This window comes from Lithohypha guttulata, assembly GCF_036872675.1.
Source record: "Lithohypha guttulata strain CCFEE 5908 chromosome Unknown scaffold_1, whole genome shotgun sequence".
In the NCBI taxonomy this organism is placed as follows: Eukaryota; Fungi; Ascomycota; class Eurotiomycetes; order Chaetothyriales; family Trichomeriaceae; genus Lithohypha; species Lithohypha guttulata.
The window spans coordinates 4,183,767-4,206,395 of NW_027042750.1; the positions used below are offsets into that span (position 1 = coordinate 4,183,767).

A 22,629-nucleotide genomic window follows, 5' to 3' on the forward strand; every position below is an offset into this window, starting at 1 on the left:
GGTTGCTGACCCTGCTGATTCTGCAGTGATCTTTTATCGTCGACATTGTGTAGGTCAATACTAGGGTAGAGCCGACCTTTTAGATGCTGGAAGCCCTTAGAGAAGTGACCTACAGCGGACGGCTCAACGGCACTGCTCGTAAAGTCGACGTTATAGGGCGCATTCAGGAACGTCTCATAGTCGAAATTCTCCAAAGTGTCAGCTGCTGTTTCAGTCGTAGGATAAGATTCGAGGTTGCTAAAGAGAATCATCTTGTCGTCATCACTACCTAACGAAGAATCTGGGTCCGTGGCACAGGTTTGATCTGCTTCATCAGTCGAAGTCCGGCCCACGAGATCGTTGCCTATATCTGCAGTACTGGTACCACTGACCAAGTGACCTTGATCCAATGTAGGCTCTCGAGCAGGAGCGCGATCTTGAGCCTTTCCAACTTCATTCTCGTCAGTTCGACATTGCTCACAATAGTAGTTGTCCGGAACACGTGTTTGATCTGGAAGGACACAAGCTCCGTGTTGCCACACATGACAGTCGTCGCACTGAATCAAGAAATTGTCCCGTTCATCAACACCAGGATAACTAGTCGCTCCACAGATGCATCGCGTATATTCATCTTCCATGCCTTCGGTAGACGAGCTCTCTTCCTCGTGAGGTTCATCATCGGCACCATAAACGTCCCTTGGCAAGGTAGTAAGGGCAATGTCTTCCATATGTGCACAGACGTGCGAGGTATACTTTCGCTCGGTATTGAAGTCGGTCTTCTTGCATAAAGGACACACCCAGTTCCGAATTCTCTCAGTCTTGACCTGAGCTGCGGCAGCCACAAGTATACTCCTTTGGGCCGGGTTTGGGTTTTCGTGAAACACGTCAACGTGGTCCTGAAAGAGGGACTTCTCTTCACATATGGTGTGGCAATCTCGACACTCGTAGATGGTCTTTTGGCGATGCTCCTGCAATTCGTGGTCGAACCATGTCTTGCGCGTAGAGAAGAGGACGTGATCACAACCTTCGTGTAAGCAAATATATGGTTTGAGGTCATCGAACAGATGTATTTTCCAGCCAATGCGATTGTGAACATTTGAGACTCTTTTTTCACATACCGGGCACATGAATGGTTTTCCAAGGGCGACTTCGGGAGGTTCGGGTGGAACACGATTGTAATGGTGTGTGTCGACTGCCATACTTGAGGCAAAGGAACTGTGTGAGGCGGTCGAATGTGCCACCTCGGTGGGCTGGAGTGAGGAACCTATGCCAGAGTCGTGCCAGGAAGGGCAGAAAACAGACTTCGCTTTTTCCAATTGCTTTGCAAGGCCTTCGTCTTCCCTCATGCGAAGTCTACAGAAACGCTGCCAATTTGCTTCGCCCAAACGCTTGACAACGTCGTTAGGTGCATTCTTGTAGTTGTCTGCAATTTGAGAGATCCAAGATTGTGCAGGAGCTGATACCTCGAACGCAATTCTGGATGATACCTCCAAGTTCGAGTTAGCTTCCTTGATATTGGACACATCAGCGATACTTGGTAATAAATCCATCAAGAGCGCTACATTCTCTCCCAACACTTCAACATCATCTCCAGGATCTGCCTCGGAAGGAGTTGATCGAAGTGACTCGCCGTCAGACTCGTTGTCAGAGGAGCTTTCCGCATCTGCCTCCAGTACATAGTCTACCTTTTCCAGCCACGATTCTAGAATCGAGAACTCTCTCGAGATCGAGTCTATATCTGTTGCTAGCTTGCGACATAATCTCTGTATTCCTTTACCACAATCGCGGAGCAACTCAGCTACATTCCGATACAGGTCCGAGGCGGACGCTGCGAGGAAGCTGGCCTTTTCTGACGAGATTGCATCGCCCCACAAGACGAGTTGAGCGACATAGCCGTTGAGTTTCCTGTGTACTGCTTCTCTTGGTGCCGCGTTCTCGGCTTTTATGATGCGACCGCTACGAAGGACTCGAGGTCCTAGAGTATCGCTAGCAGGTACTGGAGGGGGCACATGCTGTCGCAGACATAGGGTTGAAGCTTCGATGGTGGCATTGTACAGACCCGCCAGCAGACCGTTGTCGCCGCGCAGTCTCTCCTCCTTGGATGGCTCATAGCCAGTGTCAAAGGTGGACGCAAGCTGGTCGTCGCTGGACATAAGAGAGCTTAGGTATGGAGGCCCCAGGCTGCCACTTCGTGCTTGTGCCATTCCGCCAACAACATCAGCAGAGGCATTACTCTACCAAATATCTGCTTCAACTCAGCAGGACTTGAGGCTGGTATGCAGTCTAAGCAACTGTACGATTTGAAATGTTCGAAAGACGAGGTGCTACAGGCTAGAACAGTTGCCTGCATGCGGCTTGATAGGCTTACATGTATACCAAAAGGCAACGAATCAGCCCCCAATCAAAGAGACTAGGACTAAAGCCAGCGCCCTGCATAAGTTCGTCCTCCAGAAATAGATCTAGGCTCATCTCTCAGCACCAGTGCACTGCTGAACATCAAAACTATCGTGGCCACTGTCGGGTACTTACCAAAAAGATGTCGAGCAACCTACATTCCAATTACGCAGCGTGAGTCGAACAACAGCAAGAAGCGCGACACCATTTTTAGCTCTGACAACGAGCAAAGCACGACTGTCAAAATGAACGGTTGATGCCCTATATACTGTCGATGTCTACCTATCCAGCTATCAACCTCTCGGGTAATGCACGGGCAATCATTGGCAACGTGTATGGTCTGGACAATCATCTGTTCCCAGATGCTGATCGCAGAGAACACAAAGTCGCTCTGCTGCACAGATTAGAGCATACATCTAATCCTATCGAAGAAGGTTTGGTGGTGGTTTCAAGCCAGCTCTCAGTCTTAGTTCTTAAGGAATACGAGGACGCAAAATCGCTCATTAATGGCTTCCGAAAATACGAGTCTAAAATCGAGAGATATGCCAAACAAATCGGCATCCGCCAGACCATATTCAAGCAAGCACTTTGTAATCTCTTGGTTCCTTACACTGGGGTCGACACTGCTCAGGAGATGCTCTGCGACCATAAACATCCCACATGGTCAGAGGATGGATTTCTGCAGTATTTCAATGATCGCTTCGGTGACGGGATCCATGCTGTCCAGAATGTTCTGGAATTGATCAGCCTGGATCTTGAGGCGCTCACAGCATTCGGACAGAAGTGTGCAGATCTGAAGCGGGATAAGGGCAAAGTAAGTACGAACAACGTGGACTTGAGCTGTCCACAACTCCTATCGTTGCATATTTCGCCTTCAGTCCACATCCTGCACCTTGGTGTAAAACTTTATCCCTGGTGAATTTTGCTAACGAGTCAAGGAAAAGGCTGTCGCACATCTCAAAGGTAAGATAAAGACATTGATTGGCAATTTATTAGCCGAGCAGAATATCTCGGAGCATCTTGGCAGTCTCAAGGACAACACCGATGATTTTCGAGCATTACTGCAGCAGAGTATGCCGCAAAAGCAGAGGAGCCACGTCTCCGTTGCTAGCGGACAGTCGAAACTCCGTGTAGGTAGATATCGAAGAATTCAAGAGGCAGCTAATAATCTCTATCACGCTTTTGGCCTGGCTTGTACCAAACACACCAGACATGAGGCTCGTCTCAAGCTTCAAGCAGATCACGAAAGTCCTTTACAGGTGCAATTCACCCTTTTACTCGAGCGAACAGGCGTTCTTTCAACTATATTTCCAAGCATGACAGAACATCCTGCACTGAGGCTCACGATTGATTCTCAGGTCACGGGCACAATTAAGAATACAGATTTGGCTGAGGCCACGTCCGGCGTTCTTGCTTCCCTGTCTAGTTGCAGGAAGAGAGGTCTGAATTTCGAGAAAAACCATGATCAGACCGAGATGAAACCGAGTAGAAAGCCGAAGAAATCTGTAAGCTTCGCAAGCCAGTCGCCCATCTACACTACGCCTGCCGTTGCTAACCACGATCCTCTGCCGAACTTCTGCAACAACAGCAACTTCTGTACTCATGTCAAGCATCTACTCAACCAAGGATGTCGCGATGGACGACCCTTAGGATACCTTGATTCTAGAGGTTGTTCCAAACACCTCATATATCTCAGCAGCCAGAAGCAAACCATCAGTCTCTCTACGGAGCGTCAACAGCACTTGACAAAATTCAAGACACTATACAATGACCCCGAGCGTCCACTTTCGAGAATTGAAACTGCTTCACTAGCCAAACAACTTGCCGTGGCTGTCCTCCAATATCATACGACACCTTGGCTAGAAGAGACCTGGAATAGTGATCACATCCTCATCGAGAGTGATCGATGCTTGGAGACTCTCTCTACGCAGCGTACTGATCGACAAACAACGTCATTTGATCCCTATCTAGATGTCCTTATCCACAACCCACAAGAAGGCGCACGCACTCCTATTACCGACCGCTCACGAACGCTGATCCGCAACTGGACGCTATACAGTCTTGGAATCATGCTACTCGAGCTCGCTTACAAGAAATCTATCCGAGAGATGCAGAAAGCCCAAGATCTCGACCATTCAGGAAACGAACACAATACAGATTACTATACAGCTGATCGGTTGCAACAGAGTGTGTCCAGTGAAATGGGTCTAGACTTTGCCGAAGTAATTAGGAAGTGCATACAGTGCGATTTCGGCCATGGCGCTGATCTAAGTGCAACAAAGCTACAAGAAGGGTTCTATGAGGATGTCGTTCAGAAGCTAGAGAACATCGAAGTGAAGTTCAAAGATCTTGGTCTGTAGATAATGACAGAACAGATCGGATTTGATGCGACGATACCTTCCAATGACCGAAATGGAATTCGTTCGACCTCTTCACAATCTCGCTTGAATCTGAAGGTCGCCCCTATTCAGGTCCTTCAAATTCTTTTTGCCCATTTGACCAAGACCATTGTCAATTTCTGCAAGCAAACAATTCAAAACGTGCTCGACACCCTGCTGTCCACCAAATGCTAGTCCGTACATATATGGTCTGGCAATAAGGACAGCCTTGGCGCCAAGACACATGGCCTTGAGCACATCAGTCCCTGTGCGAATACCGCTGTCAAAAAGAACTGTCAGACCACTTCTCCTCACCCTCTCATCGGTGCATATCTCTCTCAGTGCGTCCAAGCTTGCAATGGCACCATCCAACTGTCTGCCACCGTGATTCGAAACCACAATTCCGTCAACACCAGCGTCGATAGCCTTGTGTGCATCTTCCAGCTTCTGAATGCCCTTGAGCACAATCGGACCATTGCCCCATAGTCTTCTTAGTATCTGGATGTCTTTCCAATCTCTATATGTACCACTATTCATCACATCCAACCACATCTTACTCCTCTGTAATGTTCTTAGATTTCTTAGAACCTTTAACGCTCCCCAAGGTGTGCCCGGCCGCAGTAGCAAATCACCGACCTCCCTCATCTTCTCACTTGTAGTCCTCGTGTCCAACGTCAACGCCTGCTGAAATCTCCTCTGAAATACCGGATCTGAGAACCCTACGGCACATCCCTGACCCCACAAGAATGGCAAATAGCTTGTATCGAGATCAACAGGCCTCCATCCTATCGTGAACGTATCCAGGGTCACGACGAGTACGCCGTATCCGGCCTTCTTGGCGCGGTCTAACAGACTCGCAGTGATGTCTTCGTACTCGCTCCTTGGCCAGTAGAGCTGAAACCACCTCTCTCCATCCTCGTTCGCCTCTGCGACCTGTTCGATACTCCTGGTAGCAGCCGTACTCAATATCATCGGCACGTTGACATTTTTACATGCCTTTGCAGTAGCGACTTCACCGTCACGATGCATGATCTCCTGGACACCGACTGGCGCCACAAGAAGTGGATTCGCATAGCGTTTTCCAAACAATTCAACGGACAGATCACGACGCGTGGCATTAACAAGCATAGATGGCTTGAGACGGTAATTGTTAAACGCAGCTACGTTATTCGCACATGTTGAGCCTCGTCCCGCGCTGTCGTGGACATACCCGAAATTTGCCGCTGGAACAGCGGCTCGTGCGAGCGACGGCCATGCTAAGGAGTTGGTAGAGAACTTCGATGCTTTTAGTGAGGTGTAGATGGTGCGCTGATACGATGTTGGAGCTTCTGGGTCGGGAGTGACTTGAGATGGATGTGATAGATCTAGTAGGCCTTCTGGCGTTTGCGAGGTGGTAAATTTCGAGTCACCGGATGAGATTGAAGACATGGTAGCTTCCTCGTTGTGTATAGCTTACGCTGTCAGGTATTGTGGTGCTATCAATGAAGTCAGAGCTTCGTTTCACAATAATCAAAAGTTCCGTTACGGGTGGTACTCGAGTACAGGGGAGGGAAGTTGTGGAGGAGCCGAGGCATGATGATTCGAACTGGACTCGGAACATCTAGATCCCGATCGTCTCCTGCATCTTTCGCACTCGTGTCGCGTCGCGGACGAACCGATACTGCAAAACTTCTTTCAATTCACATCAAAAGTATGTGTTCGGCAAACTGTTCCAGATCGAACATTGGCAGTATATATCAAGATGAACAACCTCGTGTGCTGGCGCAATATGTCTCGTCTAGTAACAACAGCCACTTACAGATCAGACTGCTCAAAGATCCAAGATAGCCTTCAAGTCCTTGATAAGAAATGCGAACAAGAACCGAATTAGCCACAATGACTCCTTCTGGGACTTCTGAGCTATTTGTATGGAGCTTTTTACCAGGACACCACACGCGTATCGAGTTTCAACATATCAATGGTCGATTATGATGGCGGTGCAATTGGACAATCGCTTCGGCAGGCCGTGACAACGCTATCAGGTCCAGGCTTTCCAAGTATAATCGAACGACCGACTTCGCAATACGAGTCAGCAAAGAACGTTCACGATGCAGTCTTCAGAGGCGACTATTGGGCAGCTGTCTACACAACGGCTGGAGCATCACAAAGACTTGCCGACGCGCTTTCTGGTGCTGGCCAGTACAATTCTAGCGACGCTATTATTTACATCTACAACGAAGCGAGGTATCCCACAGCCGAATCCGGATATGTTGCAGCCAACATGCAACAGCTCATCTCCGTCACCACAAGCGTGTACCACACGATCAGCGGCACTTCAGCTCTGCAGACTATCAACACTGCATCAGACTCTGCTCGCCAAGCTCTCTTCAATCCAATTATGCCGTCTTCCATCAACATCAAACCCACCCCACAAGGCACCAAAGTCCTCTACAGCACCGTCTCAATGATCATGCCAATCATCATGCAATTCTTCTTCATCATGGCAGTCAACGGCGTCAGCGGCCACTTCGCATTCTACAGCCACCTACCCCTCAAGGACAATGGTATGCTCCGTCTCGGGCTTTCCACGGTCTATACCTTTATCGGCGCACTTTGCACCGCAGGCTATCAATCTGCCTTTGAGGAGAGCGATTGGCTTAGTCCCGGCCAGTTCGTGCTCGTGTGGATGATTATCTGACTCTACATGCATATTAATTTCCTGGTCATCGACTGTGCGACAGCATTCATCCCCATGAGCTTCATGCCATTCTTCTTCTTCAGCTGGGTGATTCTGAATATTGCGAGTGTTGTGCTACCGTTCGAGCTCAATCCGGGGTTTTATAGGTGGGGCTATGCACTTCCAGCACATGAGGTATACCAAATCCTCGTCACGATTTGGTCTGGTGGTGCTGCGAACCAACTTCATATATCATTGCCGATCCTGTTCGCTTGGGAGGTCTTGTTGCTTCCACTGGCTGTCCTGGGACTACGGTACCGCTGCGCAAATGCGAGGGAGGAACATGAAACAGATGAGGAAGCGGCGCGAAAGAAGTATGGCAGGCACGATTCAGCGGCTACGGCGGACCAATCGTTGAAGGAGCAGATAACACGTCGGCTAGATGATACAGAGGCAGGCACTTCTAGACCAGCCGTTGTGTCAGCACCTGGTGCCGGCAATGGGTACTTCCCAAGCACTCCTGTGCCATTTCAGAACACACTGAAACGCATAGTGAGTCCGGGAAGGTCGACACAAGTATAGCCATAGCTGAATAATGGTCTGTGTTGTGGTGATAATGAAGATGGAACTCTAGCGAAATCCATAGACGACTTAGAAATAACATGATAAAGTAACGTTAGATCAGAACAATACCCATTCTGCCTTTTTAGACTTCAACGGCTGTAACCATATCCTCAATGACAAGCTTCTTAGGCATCGTCTTCATCATCCAAGCACTAAGTTTATTGTACTTGTTCCTATCCGTTTCCTGTTCCACAAGCTGTACATCATGTCAGTATAAGCACCCTAAACAACCCCGAGCAACGCGATCAAGACAGGCACTCACATCCCTAATATACTGCGGCACAATCTGCCAGCTCAACCCATACTGATCGGTAACCCATCCGCAATTCATTTCTCGATCCGCAACACCGCCTGCGATCCCATCCCAGAAATGATCAATCTCTTCCTGGTCCGTACACATGACCATCAATGAGACAGCAGGTGTGAATTTGAAGGTAGGTCCGCCGTTGAGGGCCATGTATTTCTGATCACCTAGATTAAAAAAGATACTGATCACTGGACCGGACTCGGAACTGGTCTCGTTGGGCATATGTGTTGTCTGCTGGATTGAGGAGGACGGCATAGAACTTGCGCGTGGTGAGCTGTTGAAAAGGTTGACGTAGAATGTTACAGCCTCTTCAGCGTTGTTGTCGAACCAGAGGCACGGGCATATCTTGTTGTTGGTCTTGCTGGGAGGAGTGGACATGTTGGCTTGAGGTAGGGCTCTTGTTGCTACAATAGTCTGTTTCCTGAGAGTTTGAACATGCCGCACGAGTATGTTTACATACTTTCTCTGCAAACTTGTCGAGGCTCATAAGGGCTGTTGATATTCAGGCATCTGCAGGCACCACGACCCGCTAAATCTTCCCCGCAAGCTTGGCTCCAGCATCTCGCTGCTTGGCGCGAAAGCGAATACGACCCAATACACCAACCAGGACAGAATTCCGTAAGTTGTGGCACGGAAATCTCCATAATCCAGGGCGACGCTGTGACAAGACAGATCCAGCAACGACTGCGATTAGCATGGAGTAACATCAAATTTCGACGGTCGTGTTCTGTTAAGGTGGTCCTCAGCCCAGCAAGCGAGTCTCTCTCACCTGGTATCGGAACTAACAGGTGTATTGGGACCGCTGTAGGTTGCTGCGAAGCCTCTCCGTATTCAGTTCAGCCTTGGGAGTTTTGCCAATGGCTGCACGAAAGCCCTCGCCTCCTCCTCCCTTTTGAGCCATTTCAGCCATGAGAGATCCGTAACCTCGATGGGTCGAGCGAAGACGTTCGAAGATCAACTCGAACCATCTTCGTTGTGGCAAGTCATATTGAGCCCAATAGCCGAATGCCACATTCATGGGTACACCGAGGAAGCTCACAGCCACGGCACTGACTCCATAATTGAGAAAATATTCTAGTGACTGGGTGATTCGATCGGCGCAAAGATGTTGCTTTGTCAATGAAGCTTGTCTGGAAGCATCAGTCGAGTAGAGTGAGATTGTTAAGGACGTCCGGGATCGAATATTGAGTTCCGTTTTGTATATGAGTAGGTGCGTTAGTAGGGAAAACCCCCAGTAAAGGATCAGCTGTTCGCCGATGTCGAGGTTTTGGAAATGCATATATGTTGAATAGACGCGCTGGGGACTTTCGAGCGGTAATTGGTCGCTTAGGTATGAGTGTTCCAGCCAGAAGAGCTTCTGCTCATCCCCATCGCTCTCGTTCTGCAGAAGTTGATCGTACCAACCATCTAGATTTGATTCAAAGTTCTGAAACATGTACGATAGAATTGATATAGCCGAGTCTGCATTTTGCGTCTCCATGTTCTCGAGCATTGCATTCACGATATCTGCTTGTTCCATGATTGCTAGCATTGTGAATAAAATGTCGAAAAGCATTGAGTACGAGGCAAACAAGCCCGTATATGTTTGAGGAGGAGGTGCAGCTGCATTCGTAATAGCCTTGCGCTGACCAATACCACAGATGAGCTGCCACATACGCGACCCGAGATAGAGTTGTTGAGCGATGCCACTCGAAGCGTTCTTGTTGCCTCGCATTTTGACTAGCTGGGAAGCACCCTTAGCATGGGAAAACCAGCCGGTCAAATTCTGTTGTGTCGCTGTGTAGGTCTGTGGAAGGTGTCAGTAGGAAGCGAGCTAGGAGGGGTCCGCTAACCTCAAATGATAGAAGGATCATGACAGCAGCTAAGGTGGTGTCCGCCATTGCTTCCTCCGTGGTCTCGAGCCTTGTGTTCAGCCTTCTGATTGTCTTACCGTACATCTCACGACTTCTATGAGAGATCTGACCAGACGCGTCTTGATGCTCGAGACAAGACAAGGAAAGCGCGCGTAATGCATCGTCCAGTAGCGGATCGTTCAGAGAATCTTCGTTGATAGCGTAAAGCCAAGCTGTGGAAGCCGTTGGTCGTACGTTGCGGGAGAGGTAGCCCTCTGCTAAGTTTCCACGAATCTGCAATTGAATAGCACTTGCCAAGCACGAAGGTGGGAGATCAAAGAGCGAATTTTCATCTGAGCCAGTTGAGCCTGGGCTGGAGCTTTTGCTGGATTCTCGAGAGCGTGCGACATGAGCGCCTGGGTTGACGTAGACAATATTTAGGTCGGTCTTGTATACGCATTCGACTCCTCTTTTGATGCACAATCCGCAGATAGGTTTTTGCTCGTCGCACTGATTGTGTCAGCATTGATCGTGCAAATGAGGGTTGGACCTACCTTCTTACGTCGAGCTCTGCATGGCTTGCAGGCTCGAGATCGCGGGATGCCAACCATTTCTCGCTGTATGACAGAGCACAAGCGCAGTGCTATCCATCAAGTGAAGATCAGCGACGTATAGGTGAGGATTTCATGATGTTCTTGAAAGCATTGATTGAGGTTGTGGATGAACAAGAGAGATATGATAAGCATTTGAGCACATCCCACTGCTGTACTTTGGAGTCGGCCTGTGGTCCTACTGGCACAGCCATGTGATCTTGCGACGCGACGTGGACTGGGCCTGCCAAGTACAATGAGGATAACGCTGCCTACTCGCATCTCCTAGCAATAGATTGTTGCGAGCTGCAGTGATGAGGTGGTAGGCCATACGAAGCCATGTTCGTACGCTAATAGAGATTTTGTCACCACTTCTGCAAGGTTGTCTTTCCAATCTCAGTGTTGAATTCTGCAGCGACATGGGTGATGTGGTTTTTAGCGGTTGGTGGCCTGAAAAGTCGTATGCGCTGCAGGCGCAGGACCCCGTTCGTAGGGCTATAGGAGCCAAGATTGCAGCTTGGCGACTTCCTCCAACCATTTACCTTCCACTATCGTATTTTCAGGTCGTTTTCGCGATTGCTATTCTGCCGAACACGCTCTATGGTATCTTGTACGGCTAGTTCAACTCGCTACTGCCTCGATACAGTGGAGTGGTGTGAGATAGACGCGTTAGAACACATTGCACAAATACTTCTTGATACTCATTTATCGATCTTTGGAGTTGTTGAAAAGTTTTTATACTATGAAGTTAGCTCGCTATCTTGCTGACCTCAAAAAAGGCCAGTCACCTCTCAGTCAAACAGCCACCATCCGAACACTAAGGCTTTTATCGTATCCTCAAAACACTCGACTTTGGAGTCACTCAAGTGCTCTTGCAGGAGAAGAGGAACAGAATCTCACAAACTCAAGCCTGCCATCCAAATCAAACCCAATAACTATCGTGCTAACGCTATCGAGCTCGTGGCGGCTACCCAAAAGTCCATCATTCGTAAGATGGCTGCGCCACACTCGTCCAAACCACTGCAGAGTCCTACCTACGTACGTGACCTGAGGTGCAGCAAATTATGATGCGAACTGAGAATGGCAACAATGTGCGCATCCGTACATGCCACAGTGGTTCGACTACATCCATGATTTTCAGGCCAGAACTCCCGCGAGCACAGTCAATAGGTACCAGGACCAAGATGGAGATGCATCCAACACCGCGCCACCACTCGACCCTGCTGATGCCGATGGCGATGCTGTTACTGTCACACTAACTGTTGCTGTGTCAAGTGGTGCACTTGACCTTGTCGTGGTAGGCGGTGAGATCGTGGTCGAAATCGAACTTTGTTCTAGTGGCGACATGACTCTGTCGAGGACATGCATCACTCCATTGTTCGTCATCACGTTTTTGTTGATAATCCTAGCGTCATTGACGAAGATGTCCGGACCGCGAAGCGTTATCCGGATCGTCTCATTCGAAAACGTTGTGAATGTCTGCCCGTCCACAAAGAAATTGCTGTATAGCGGTTCGACAACAGTATGGAACTTGATCAGTCGCTCGAGCTGTGTTATGTTAGCAGTCACATTTGGACTTCCAGCTTGCAGGAAGGCTTGGTCGTTCGGCGTGAAACATGTCACGTTCCGTGTGATGTCGAGTGGTGTCCCTAAGCCTGTCTTGTCTAACGATTGCCGAAATGCAGTCATTCGCCACCTTCTAATCGAGTCTGTGCAATTTAATGGAAGTGACAGGAATCTAATCGGGTCAATACATCGTCCCAACAATTCACAACCACTCACTTGTCGACAATCTGGAAATACCCGCCATCCCATGTACCATCCACTGCAGTCAGATTCTAATAGACGATCAGTTGTGCCCTAACCAGCTAGGAATCACCTTACGATTTGATGGCCGAGACCACCTTGAGCATTCACAGTCGGATTTTGCAACTGGCGGAGCACGAACTTTCTCGACCCGCTAGTGGTTTGTTTTGCTTGAAAGAACACAACCTGGCCATTTCGTACATCACCATCCGCCCCAGATGAGCCAAGTGCGGCTCCGGCAGATCGATTGTTGAAAGTCGGTCCTGTCAAATAGGTCGGTACTGTAACTCCTTCTGACGCGGTGAAGTTGTCCGCTGTAACTAATCCAGCTAACAAATGGTACTGAAGATATGGCTCCAATTGCTGAATGCTCAAGTTTCCCATAGACACATTGTAAAGTGCTGAGACTTTGGTGAAGGCTGAATTGTCTGGAACCAAAATCGTTGACTGTCCCGTCAGTGAGGAGCTGTTCGATGTAAGGAGGGCTCCTGCTAATTGAGGGTTGTCGGTCATCAAAGCTGTAAAGTTGGACAGCTGTGGAAAGGTAGATATTGCCTCCAGCAGCGACTGTGCTTTCGCAACTGCCGCGAGGAGTAAGACGTGGAAGCATGACTTTGCAGGTTTCATGGTTGCTTGAAGTGCTAAGATTGTGCAGTGTTTCAGAAGCAAATATTACCATTCAGCTTCCAACCTTCGATCATATCAGACCGCTTTCGACTGCAGAGATTGACCACCACGAGCTTTGCGGATCGCGTGTTCTAACGCATCACGGGCCAACAGCTGTGCCAAGCCATGGCGAAGCGATGGCTTGACAAGGCGGAGAGCCTGTTTTGTTACATCCAGAATCCTGCGAGACGGTCTGCAAAACAACCTCACTTTTCTGAGCTGTGGCTGACCTACGTCCAATAACAGCTCCGCAGTCGTGCTGATGAGTGTGCAGTAGAAGACGTGAAAAGAGCAGAGAAGAAGCACGCCAAGATCATCAAGGTTCCCTAGCCTCTTGGCTCTCGCTTAAGAAGAGTCTGGATTGGGACCAGCTCATAATATTACCAGTTTAACAACTCAGCTGCTCGGTAAAACGATGAGCTTCACGAGCTACAATACAGTCCGATAGGTCGCGGGAAGTTGTAAGCCTCTGCCGACTGGAAACTTCTTACATATGACGGCTACGAGAGGTATGGCATTTCCATACTGGCCCCTCGGTAGTGCATAACGGAAGAGGTTATCAGGCTCAACAAGGTAGCTGAGCAGCCGAAGGTACACAAATCCGACCTCATGGTTCGAAGACGAATGGCAGCTCGATAAATAGTAACGATGAATCAATTCTGCTGAGAACTCAATTGGAGCGAACGTTGTTCTGCCAAGTCGACCTCGTATTCAGCCCTTCTCGCACTCGCATGGACACACTTGCGATCTAGAAGCGTATCAGCAGACATTCTTCTAGCCGAATCAGTAGACTGTCAATATCTGGTAGAGCGAGGTCATGGCGTGCCAACCCCACCATACCTGAAGTACAGCTTATGTTGTTTTTCACATCTCCCAGAAACAACATCTTGACCTTCTCCTGAGATCCAAGTTGCACACCAAGACCCTTCAGTATATTGTTCCGGGTCAATATGTCTCCATGGCACACAGTATATATCGTGGCAAGTCTCCTCGTTGCTGTGCACCAAGCCAATGCACTTGCGCTTAATATACCGACAGCCACTGCCAGCTCGATATGTCCTAACGTTGGCTTGCAACACGATCTTCTACCACAGGTCACAACACCGCCAGCAATATCCGAGCTGCGTCGTCGTCAGCAACTAACGAGTCTGTCAAGCAATGAAACTACTTCTACGACCTCAGAAGCAACATGCGGGTTCATTGACGGCGATGCAGGTTAGTCGAGACAGAGTTTTCAAAGGACCCCAATTCTGAGTGAGCACAGATAAGCCAGTGACTTGCGGAACATCGCTCTATTGTGCCACCACAAGCAGTTTCGTAGGCTGCTGTGAGCTCAGCAACTGCAGAGATATTTTCACAAGCTGTTATGACTTGCTGGGTGGCGTGTGCGATCAAGCCTGCCAGAACAATCCCGCGAACCTCGTTTGGTAAGTACAGCAGTGCAGCAGTCGATTCGAACTAATTCGGGCAGCCCCTCAGCGCTACCATATTGTGCCCGGTATAATTATGAGGGTGGCTCAGTTGGTCTAGGTTGTGCAGCTGTACGCGGTTACACTAGCACAGTCTATCTTTCCACCTTGACGAACATACCTCAGTTAAGCACATCGACTACCACCTCGCCAACAAGCTCGACACCAACAGCGACTTCTATACCTGCTGTTGCCTCTGGTCTTTCGACCGGTGCTACAGCTGGCGTTGCCGTCGGTGTGACGCTCGTTGTCGTCGCCTTAGCACTTGCAGGCTTCCTCTTCTGGCGCCGCTCGAAGAAGCAGAAGAAGAAGGTAACCGCCGCAGCAGCTCTTGCACCAACTCCACGCGCTACCTCGCCACCACCGGAAACCAAAGAAGTAGTGCCCAAGAACGATCATAGGTTATCCCAAGCAGTGAGCGAAATGCCTGGCTCACCACGGACGCCAATATCTCCTGATTTCAAGGGCAATACGAGTGTTGCGGGCCAGCCAAGTCCTGGATTACCACGGTATAGCCAAGTATATGAAATGGTAAGTATATTGTTGTTAGTACGGTACCTCTCTAATCAGGTGACAGCCTGCGAACACGAATGAACGACCACTTAGCTATCCTCCGACAGAGCTTAGCTCGGAGCGTGGTGGTTGGAGATGAAGCAATTACGGGACTCCATATTGACGCTGTCTCGAAAGTCTGCTGCAGCAGATGTGCCACGGTAGTTTGTAGGCAGCGAGATGAATTGTGCCAAGCCCCAGACACGATGTAGTGATAAGGTCATGCAAATGCATGCATGGAATAACTTTCCTATTAGCGGCTATACTGTTTTTATTGCAACTACCACATATTGGTCCCATCATTGCTCCCAGATCCCGAGTCGAGTGTCTGTCCACGGTTGTCTTTGCATCTGTCTTGTGTGCATGTACTTGTACATTGTTCAGTTAATGCCACCAGCAGTTTCCCAGCGTCGAGCATGGAATTCTGCAGCTTGATGGTGGTGTCGTCGGAAAAGGAACTCCGAGTGGCTGACGTCACAGCAGTGGCAAAGCTTCTCTCCAGGCGATATGAGCGATGAGTAGCAATGAAAGGCACGTTAACCTGTATTTAAAAATCACAACTATGATTGTTCCATCTTGCCATCAGCCTCGCTGGCTATCTAAACACGTATGCAAAGACTGCAACGGCTAATATCGCGCTTTGTCAATCCCAAGATACTACCCACTAGCACAGTAGCTGCACATAGCAACACAGTCGTCCAAAACCATCAAGTTGAGATGTCTAAATCCGAAAACACAGATCTATCCACCAACTCACCAGTCTCATCAAAGCCAAGCACACCCCGACCACGAGACCATCCAGTCGCCGCACCACCACGAACTTCATCCGCACTACCCCTCGATGACCCTGGTCCAATCATTTCTAACCTAAAGTTTCCAGTCAAGAATAGCTACGGTGGTTCTGCCCATGGCTTCCTTCATATGCCTCCGACTTCTGCCAAGGTATCACCTGTCCATTCGCGGACAGCTGCAATTCTTCTCTCGGGTGCGGGTGGAGGCGTTACGGGGCCGTCGGGGATGTACCTCTCTCTTGCCACGAAATTACCGTCGTTACCGCAATTGCCTATCAAGGTTTTGAGATTGGATTATCGGTACGCTGCTCGAACGGGACCTTGTGTTGAGGATGCGAAAGCTGCGATGACTTATATGGGCGAACACTTTGCTGTTGATCGGTTCGTGTTAGTCGGTTGGTCGTTTGGTGGCGCGCCGGTATTCACGCTTGCTGGAAGGGATGAGCGGGTCGTGGGTGCTGCGACGGTAGCGAGTCAGACTGCTGATGCGCTGAAAGGTGCTCGAGAAGCAGGAAGGCGGAATGTACCGGTTATGCTGTTGCACGGGACTGGAGATCGGACTTTGAGTGATCGTTGTTCGAGGCACTTGCACGAAGCGTGGTATGAAGGGTACAAAGGGCCCGGTGAGGGTGAAGAGAAGACGAAACTGATTCTGTTTGATGGTGATGATCATTCTTTGAGTCGTAACGTGGAAAAGGCAGAGCAATTCGTGGCTAACTTTGTTATTGAGTGTGCTGGTGGAGAAGTCGAGGATGGCAAGGAGGTCGTGCAGAGTGAGGTGATGGGAGATAGTGAGGAGAGGAAAGATGCCATGAAGAAGGGCGGTGATTTGCGTGGGAACGAAAGCCTGGAATAGGTCGGTCTTTCCTCCATCTCGAGCGTTCTTAGGATCTCTGTTGTGCTCGCGAAGATGCCACCGAAAAAAACAGTCAATGGGACTGGGTCGAAGCTACGCAAAATGTCGACGCACAACGTACCGGCTGGACCACATTGTGCCCATTTGGGGCCACAATGACTGTTGCAACGACTGCCCTGTTCACATTACGGAAACACGACTGATCCTTTCTGAGAATCATCAATTAGCAGACCCACCAAGAAACTGACAGCGCGAGAAATCATGTGCTAGTTGTCATTAGACAAGGTCGCTGCTGATCTACTCAGTACCGCCTAAGCTGTGCTTGAGTGCTGTCACTTTACTCGAGCACGATGTGTAGGCTGCTCGTGTGGCTTTTGCACGTGCGCGACACAAATAGCACCATCACACGCGAATGTCTTTGTCGATGATTGACTTGTGGTACAGCGAACATTCTTTCTCCTATATAGAGATTGCGTCGTGCATTAGAGAGGAGTGAAGATGATATCGGGTTGTGGGCTTGCAGAAGAGCGGCAGTAAGCAGCTGCAGGGGTGAAAGTCTTTTAATGCTCGTGCAATTTACAGCCAGTAAAAGGAGAGCATCAGCACCGTTGCGCAGATCAACCAGAGAACAAGCCAACTGAAAGCTGAGGGTACCTGAAAGTGGGTCGGAAATTAGGTGCATTAGTGCCTGTTTGGACAGAAGTGGCGCCTGTAAACAACAAGCAGAGCGGCAGGCGGAGGATTATTCTCCACGAAAGTCGAAGGAACAAGCCAGATCCTTACAACAGAAGACCTGTTGTTACGTCGTGTTGTTTACCCATTTCTTCACTCGTCAATACACAATACATGGTATTACACTAATTCAGCATTGAGGTAGAGAGATACTACTAAGCCAAAATGCGAAATCCATTGTCCCCTCTTGAGAACACGATCGGGGCTTTGAGTTGCGACGCTACGACAAGTCCAGCCAAGGTGCCGACGCCAGCATTGCCATATGATTGCGATGTCGACGTAGAGAATTCCGAGCCTCAGACACACTCCGGTCTCCCTCCATCTTCAGCCTACGTGTCAAGCCCGACGAAACGGACAGCATCTCCTTCGAAACGTTCGCCAGTGAAATACAGACTACAGGATGATACTTTAGCCATGCAGTCACCTCCTGACTCTCCTGCGCAATCGACTTTACGCTTCAATGAAGGCATGACGAGAGCGATTGGTGAAATGGAACATGACGCTGGATCGAGGAAGAGTTCTGTCAATTATACAGCCCTGAATGAGGATATGAGCACGATACATGAAAATGGTTCGAAGGATCAACACGACGAGGACACTCTCGACAACGATGTCACACTCGGCATGGACGATACGTTGCACAACGGCACTGCTGGCGACTTGAGCACTATTTCAGCTATACCTACTGACATGACTCGTTTCGCAAGTCTACAAAACTCTCCTGTAAAGGGAGTGCCTCTCGACGGCTGCACTCCACGTGCCAATCGCAACTCCATAGCCATGTCGACCCCTGCTACTGGTCAGAGGCCCTTACAGCTGTTATCGAGAAGGAGCACCTCCTCGAACGAAGATGAAGAAGCTACACCTAGGAAGTCTAGATATTCTGCAGAATCCTCAGTCGACCTAATGAACTTCACAGGCCAAACAAACATATTGATGCCACCTCCAGGATCCGCACCAAGGACTGCTAGAAGAAGTCCTTCTGGTCGCGGCGCCTTTCCTATACGTGTCAACCCTACCCTTGCACATAGATCGCAGGCTTCGGTCGATCGAGAACGAGCTACTGGGAGATCACCACAGAAATTTAGTCCCGACCAACCAGTGCCTGAAACTCCAGCCAGCTCGCGACATAGTCAGTCTTCATCAAATGGCTTTGGTTTAGATCTGCTTGACATTGACCTTGGACCAATGGCCACTCCTAGATCAATTCCTACCGTCACCCCTCGTGAATTAGAAACACTTCGATCGGAAATGCAATCAAGAATATCGGGCCTCGAGGCTACACTATCCGGCAAGGAAGCAGAAGTAATGGCTCTGAAAAAGTCTATCACGGATGCTGAGGTTAGAGCTGGGAAGTCAGGTGAAGAGCTGAGGATTGAGAGACAGGAGAAGGAAGAAATACAAATTCAGAAAGACGAGCTAGACAGGAGAGCAAGAGAGATGGAGGCTGTACTGAGAGAAGTCAAGCAAAATGCGTTCGTTGAGGAACGGGAACGAGAGAAGCTGAAAAGACAGGCCGAGGAGGCGGAACGGAGGACAGAAGAATGTGAAGTCAAGATACTGGAATTGAAAGCGTCACTGGATACCCTTCGATCGGACCGGGTGAGATGTTCGCCGAGCCCGCTGAGAATGTTGGACGAGCCAGCAACGCCTGGCTCTAGCTCCGGCTCACCCGTCGATGTCGACGCTGCAGTCAAGAATGCTACAGAAACTGTTGCAAGAGAATTACATGCATTATACAAGTCGAAGCACGAACGAAAAGTCGCTGACCTCAAGCTCAGTTATGAGAAGAGGTGGTTGAAGCAGGTCGATGCTCTGAAGGCTGAGCTAAAAGAGTCACAAGATGAGGTAGCCAGGTTGTTAATTGAGCGAGATGCAACGCTCACTGGTTTCGCACCAGGACATAATGAGGCGCTTTCTAAAATGGAAGGTCAAATAGAAGAGCTTAGGAGGTGGAATGAAGATCTTTCGGCTCAGAAGAGGGTCGTCGAGGCTGAACTTACTGGGTCCAGGTCCGAGCTTGACACCATCAAAAGAGAGAACGATCAACTCCGTCTTAATCTCGAAACAGAACGCATCGAAAAAGGCGATCTTGTTGCTCAAGTCGAGGTTTTCTTGACAGTTAGTGCTGAGCAGGAGCGCGAAAGGGAAGCTGAACGAGAAGCGCGTGAAGCAAGAGAACGAGAACGGCAGCCTGTCAGTCCGCCTAGGAGTGACGCATCAGGCGAAAGCTTGGTGGGTAGTGTACCGCTGCAACAAATACAGAGCCCAAACAAACCAAGGACCATGAATGGTGCCGTAGGATCCAGTGGTAGGCCAAGACCTATGAGTATGCTGGTGAAGCCGGTAGCCAACAAGTATGGCTCAGGGATTCCAGCGCCTGGAAATTCAGGACTGAAAGTACCTACGGTTGGAACGAGGCCGGGTCTGTATCAAAGAGGATCACTGATGGATGGAATAGCAAAAATGGGGGCTGGGGCTCGATAGGCTTGACTACAAAACCCCAAGGTATTGTCGTACGCTGTGATCTGCTTTGCAAGTTTGGACGATTTCATGAACAGTGCTTAAACTTTAGCGTCTATAGGTTTCCAGGTCAGCACTGGTGGTGGGATATTCTTAGGACATCGGGAACGGTGGAAAATGCTGTTGAGCGATCTGGTAGCACCGGACGCTTCTAAGAAGCTGATTCGAATGCAACGACAATTCGAACCACTTCACTATCTGTACAAATATTACTTTTATACTGCTGTTGCGTAGTTAGTCTTCCTTCCCAGCTGTACGTGATGAACCCCTGATACGTCAGGTCTGATCTATTGCCAGTTAGGCAACTTCACCGACCGCAAATGCCAAATGTCCAGAAGTTCACGATATTGCACAAGCGCACCGCTGGGTATGCTGGAGAGCTTTGCTGCTCGTTCACAATGCTACTCAGACCCGAAGTGTTAGGGGTACTTCTCTATGCAGTCAGCTCGGTAGAAGCAGCAGATGCGAAGTCTGCCGAGTCTGGCAGACCGCGAGGCGTAGGTCCTGAATGTGAGTTCTACTATATAGTTCACTGCTGGCTGCTAGGACACTCCTTCAACCGTGTATCTGCCCTGAGTGTTGTGTCTGACATCTTTGTAGTCGCCAAATTCTACAAAACAAGCGACAACTTCTTCTCCTGTATATCGAATCCCTCCCAGCGTATACCATTCTCCCAAGTGAACGATGACTACTGTGATTGTCCCGATGGTTCAGATGAGCCGGGAACCGCAGCCTGCTCATATCTGACCCCGTACTCCTACCCTCAGCCTCATCTACGTCCAGGATCTAGCCTCACTCCAGAGAATGAGACACTAGCACTGCCTGGCTTCTACTGCAAGAACAAAGGACACGTGCCTGCCTATATACGCTTTGAGAACGTCAATGATGGAGTCTGTGACTACGATGCATGTTGTGACGGCTCAGATGAATATGCTGGTGTGGGTGGTGTAAAGTGTGAAGATCGTTGTGCAGCAATTGGAAAGGAGTGGAAGAAGCAGGAGGAGGTACGGCAGAAAGCACAGCAGCGAGCGCTTAAGAAGCGGAAGGAGCTGCAGTTTGAGGCTGATAGGAGACGGACGGAGCTGAAGGACAAGATTGAGGCGGGGAAGATTAGGGTTCAGGGCTTTGAGAGGAAGATAGTCGAGGCGGAAGAGAATCTGAAGGAGGTGGAGAGAAGGGAGAAGTTGAGGCTTGTGAAGAGTGATGCACAGGGTAAGGGCAGAGGCAGGCTGGGTGTACTCTTGAATCTGGCGAAAGATCGAACAGCAGAGTTAAGGGGTGCCCTTACGAAGGTCAAGAAGCAGAGAGAGGATATGGTTGCGAGGGTCTCCGAGCTAGAAGCATTGCTGAGCGAGTTGAAAGAGACATACAACCCGAACTTCAATGATGCTGGCGTCAAGAAGGCGGTACAAGGCTGGGAAGACTATGCTGCTAGGGAGTCAACCGACACCTGGACTGATGCCGAAGATCGAGATCTGACAGAAATTGCCAAGGAAGATGGTAGTGAATCTGGCGTCAACTGGGCAGAGTTTGAGGAGAGTGAATCGGAACAGACAGCCAGTGACGCAGCAGCAATTTACTCACTCACATCATATCTACCCGGACCATTACAGAACTGGCTCGGCAGCACAATGAGCAGCCTTCGACAAATCCTCATCGACAACGGTGTCCTGCCTGACAACACAATACATGCCAACCTCGACGACTCAGCAGCCGTCAAAGAAGCACGAAAATCCCGCGACGACTCACAACGCGACCTGACCGAGGCCCAAAACGGGCTGAAACACGACGAAGAAGACTTAACCAAAGACTACGGTCCAAACGGCATCTTCCGCGCTCTCAAAGACCAATGTACAGAAGGCGACTTCGGCGAGTACAAATACTCTCTCTGCTTCATGCAAAAGACCACACAACAACCCAAAAAAGGCGGCGGACAAACCAACATGGGCAGTTTCACTGGCTTTGAAACAGAATTTACCGACGACGATTTGCCTTCAGGTGGTAAAGGTCTGGGCCGCGGCGAGCGAGTAGTCATGAAATACGAGAATGGCCAACACTGCTGGAATGGACCTGCTCGAAGTACGAGGGTGATTCTCGCGTGTAGTGAAAGTGAAGAAATTTGGAAGGTTAGTGAGAGTGAGAAGTGTGTTTATCGTATGGAGGTTGGGACTGCGGCTGTGTGTGGGTGGGAGGGGAGTGCGAGGGAGGCTGAGAAGGGGCAGGCTAGTGTTAAGGACGAGTTGTAGAGTAGAGTGTGTAGTCAAGCGAAACAATACGTGATGCTGACAACTTGAACCGTGTGTGGCTCTTCCTCGAAGAATGTTCGTCCTTGAGGCGACTCAACCGGCCACAACTGTTCATGCAGGTTTCTGATTTACAGCCCTTCATTTTTTATTCATGCCGATCATGCACATTGCACGCCATCACGAACACAAACAGAATGACTTGAATTCTTACAAAGTCTACCCATTGTT

General features: G+C 49.5%; 11 protein-coding genes across 11 annotated transcripts in view; 6 read left to right on the forward strand and 5 right to left on the reverse strand.

The window, feature by feature from the left end:
• LTR64_001543 (uncharacterized protein) overlaps positions 1–2,183 on the reverse strand; it is a gene marked incomplete at both ends in the record, with an annotated part of 3,348 nt that extends 1,165 nt beyond the window's left edge. Inside the window, one exon of the mRNA XM_064895924.1 lies at positions 11–2,183. Within this exon, the coding sequence (XP_064758611.1) occupies positions 11–2,183 (2,173 nt within the window). The remainder of the gene's footprint in view (positions 1–10) is intronic.
• A 464-nt stretch (positions 2,184–2,647) lies between these two features.
• On the forward strand, positions 2,648–4,733 carry LTR64_001544 (uncharacterized protein; the record flags this gene model as incomplete). The annotated part of the gene is made up of 2 exons (XM_064895925.1): positions 2,648–3,187; positions 3,312–4,733. The coding sequence occupies 2 exons, from the start codon at positions 2,648–2,650 to the stop codon at positions 4,731–4,733; spliced, it is 1,962 nt and encodes a 653-aa protein (XP_064758612.1).
• A 72-nt stretch (positions 4,734–4,805) lies between these two features.
• Positions 4,806–6,179, reverse strand: LTR64_001545 (uncharacterized protein; the record flags this gene model as incomplete). The annotated part of the gene is made up of 1 exon (XM_064895926.1): positions 4,806–6,179. The coding sequence occupies one exon, from the start codon at positions 6,177–6,179 to the stop codon at positions 4,806–4,808; it is 1,374 nt and encodes a 457-aa protein (XP_064758613.1).
• A 529-nt stretch (positions 6,180–6,708) lies between these two features.
• On the forward strand, positions 6,709–7,428 carry LTR64_001546 (uncharacterized protein; the record flags this gene model as incomplete). Its single annotated transcript, XM_064895927.1, has 1 exon — positions 6,709–7,428. One exon carries the CDS (start codon positions 6,709–6,711, stop codon positions 7,426–7,428), a length of 720 nt encoding a protein of 239 aa, XP_064758614.1.
• A 54-nt stretch (positions 7,429–7,482) lies between these two features.
• LTR64_001547 (uncharacterized protein) lies at positions 7,483–7,989 on the forward strand (the record flags this gene model as incomplete). The annotated part of the gene is made up of 1 exon (XM_064895928.1): positions 7,483–7,989. One exon carries the CDS (start codon positions 7,483–7,485, stop codon positions 7,987–7,989), a length of 507 nt encoding a protein of 168 aa, XP_064758615.1.
• Positions 7,990–8,113: 124 nt separating this feature from the next.
• Positions 8,114–8,716, reverse strand: LTR64_001548 (uncharacterized protein; the record flags this gene model as incomplete). The annotated part of the gene is made up of 2 exons (XM_064895929.1): positions 8,114–8,227; positions 8,294–8,716. 2 exons carry the CDS (start codon positions 8,714–8,716, stop codon positions 8,114–8,116), a joined length of 537 nt encoding a protein of 178 aa, XP_064758616.1.
• Positions 8,717–9,119: 403 nt separating this feature from the next.
• On the reverse strand, positions 9,120–10,781 carry LTR64_001549 (uncharacterized protein; the record flags this gene model as incomplete). Its single annotated transcript, XM_064895930.1, has 3 exons — positions 9,120–10,124; positions 10,171–10,680; positions 10,725–10,781. The coding sequence occupies 3 exons, from the start codon at positions 10,779–10,781 to the stop codon at positions 9,120–9,122; spliced, it is 1,572 nt and encodes a 523-aa protein (XP_064758617.1).
• Positions 10,782–12,445: 1,664 nt separating this feature from the next.
• LTR64_001550 (uncharacterized protein) lies at positions 12,446–13,193 on the reverse strand (the record flags this gene model as incomplete). The annotated part of the gene is made up of 2 exons (XM_064895931.1): positions 12,446–12,469; positions 12,645–13,193. 2 exons carry the CDS (start codon positions 13,191–13,193, stop codon positions 12,446–12,448), a joined length of 573 nt encoding a protein of 190 aa, XP_064758618.1.
• A 2,981-nt stretch (positions 13,194–16,174) lies between these two features.
• LTR64_001551 (uncharacterized protein) lies at positions 16,175–17,103 on the forward strand (the record flags this gene model as incomplete). Its single annotated transcript, XM_064895932.1, has 2 exons — positions 16,175–16,877; positions 16,955–17,103. The coding sequence occupies 2 exons, from the start codon at positions 16,175–16,177 to the stop codon at positions 17,101–17,103; spliced, it is 852 nt and encodes a 283-aa protein (XP_064758619.1).
• A 694-nt stretch (positions 17,104–17,797) lies between these two features.
• Positions 17,798–20,389, forward strand: LTR64_001552 (uncharacterized protein; the record flags this gene model as incomplete). Its single annotated transcript, XM_064895933.1, has 2 exons — positions 17,798–20,032; positions 20,225–20,389. 2 exons carry the CDS (start codon positions 17,798–17,800, stop codon positions 20,387–20,389), a joined length of 2,400 nt encoding a protein of 799 aa, XP_064758620.1.
• A 164-nt stretch (positions 20,390–20,553) lies between these two features.
• Positions 20,554–22,401, forward strand: LTR64_001553 (uncharacterized protein; the record flags this gene model as incomplete). The annotated part of the gene is made up of 2 exons (XM_064895934.1): positions 20,554–20,665; positions 20,756–22,401. 2 exons carry the CDS (start codon positions 20,554–20,556, stop codon positions 22,399–22,401), a joined length of 1,758 nt encoding a protein of 585 aa, XP_064758621.1.
• Positions 22,402–22,629: the final 228 nt, after the last annotated feature.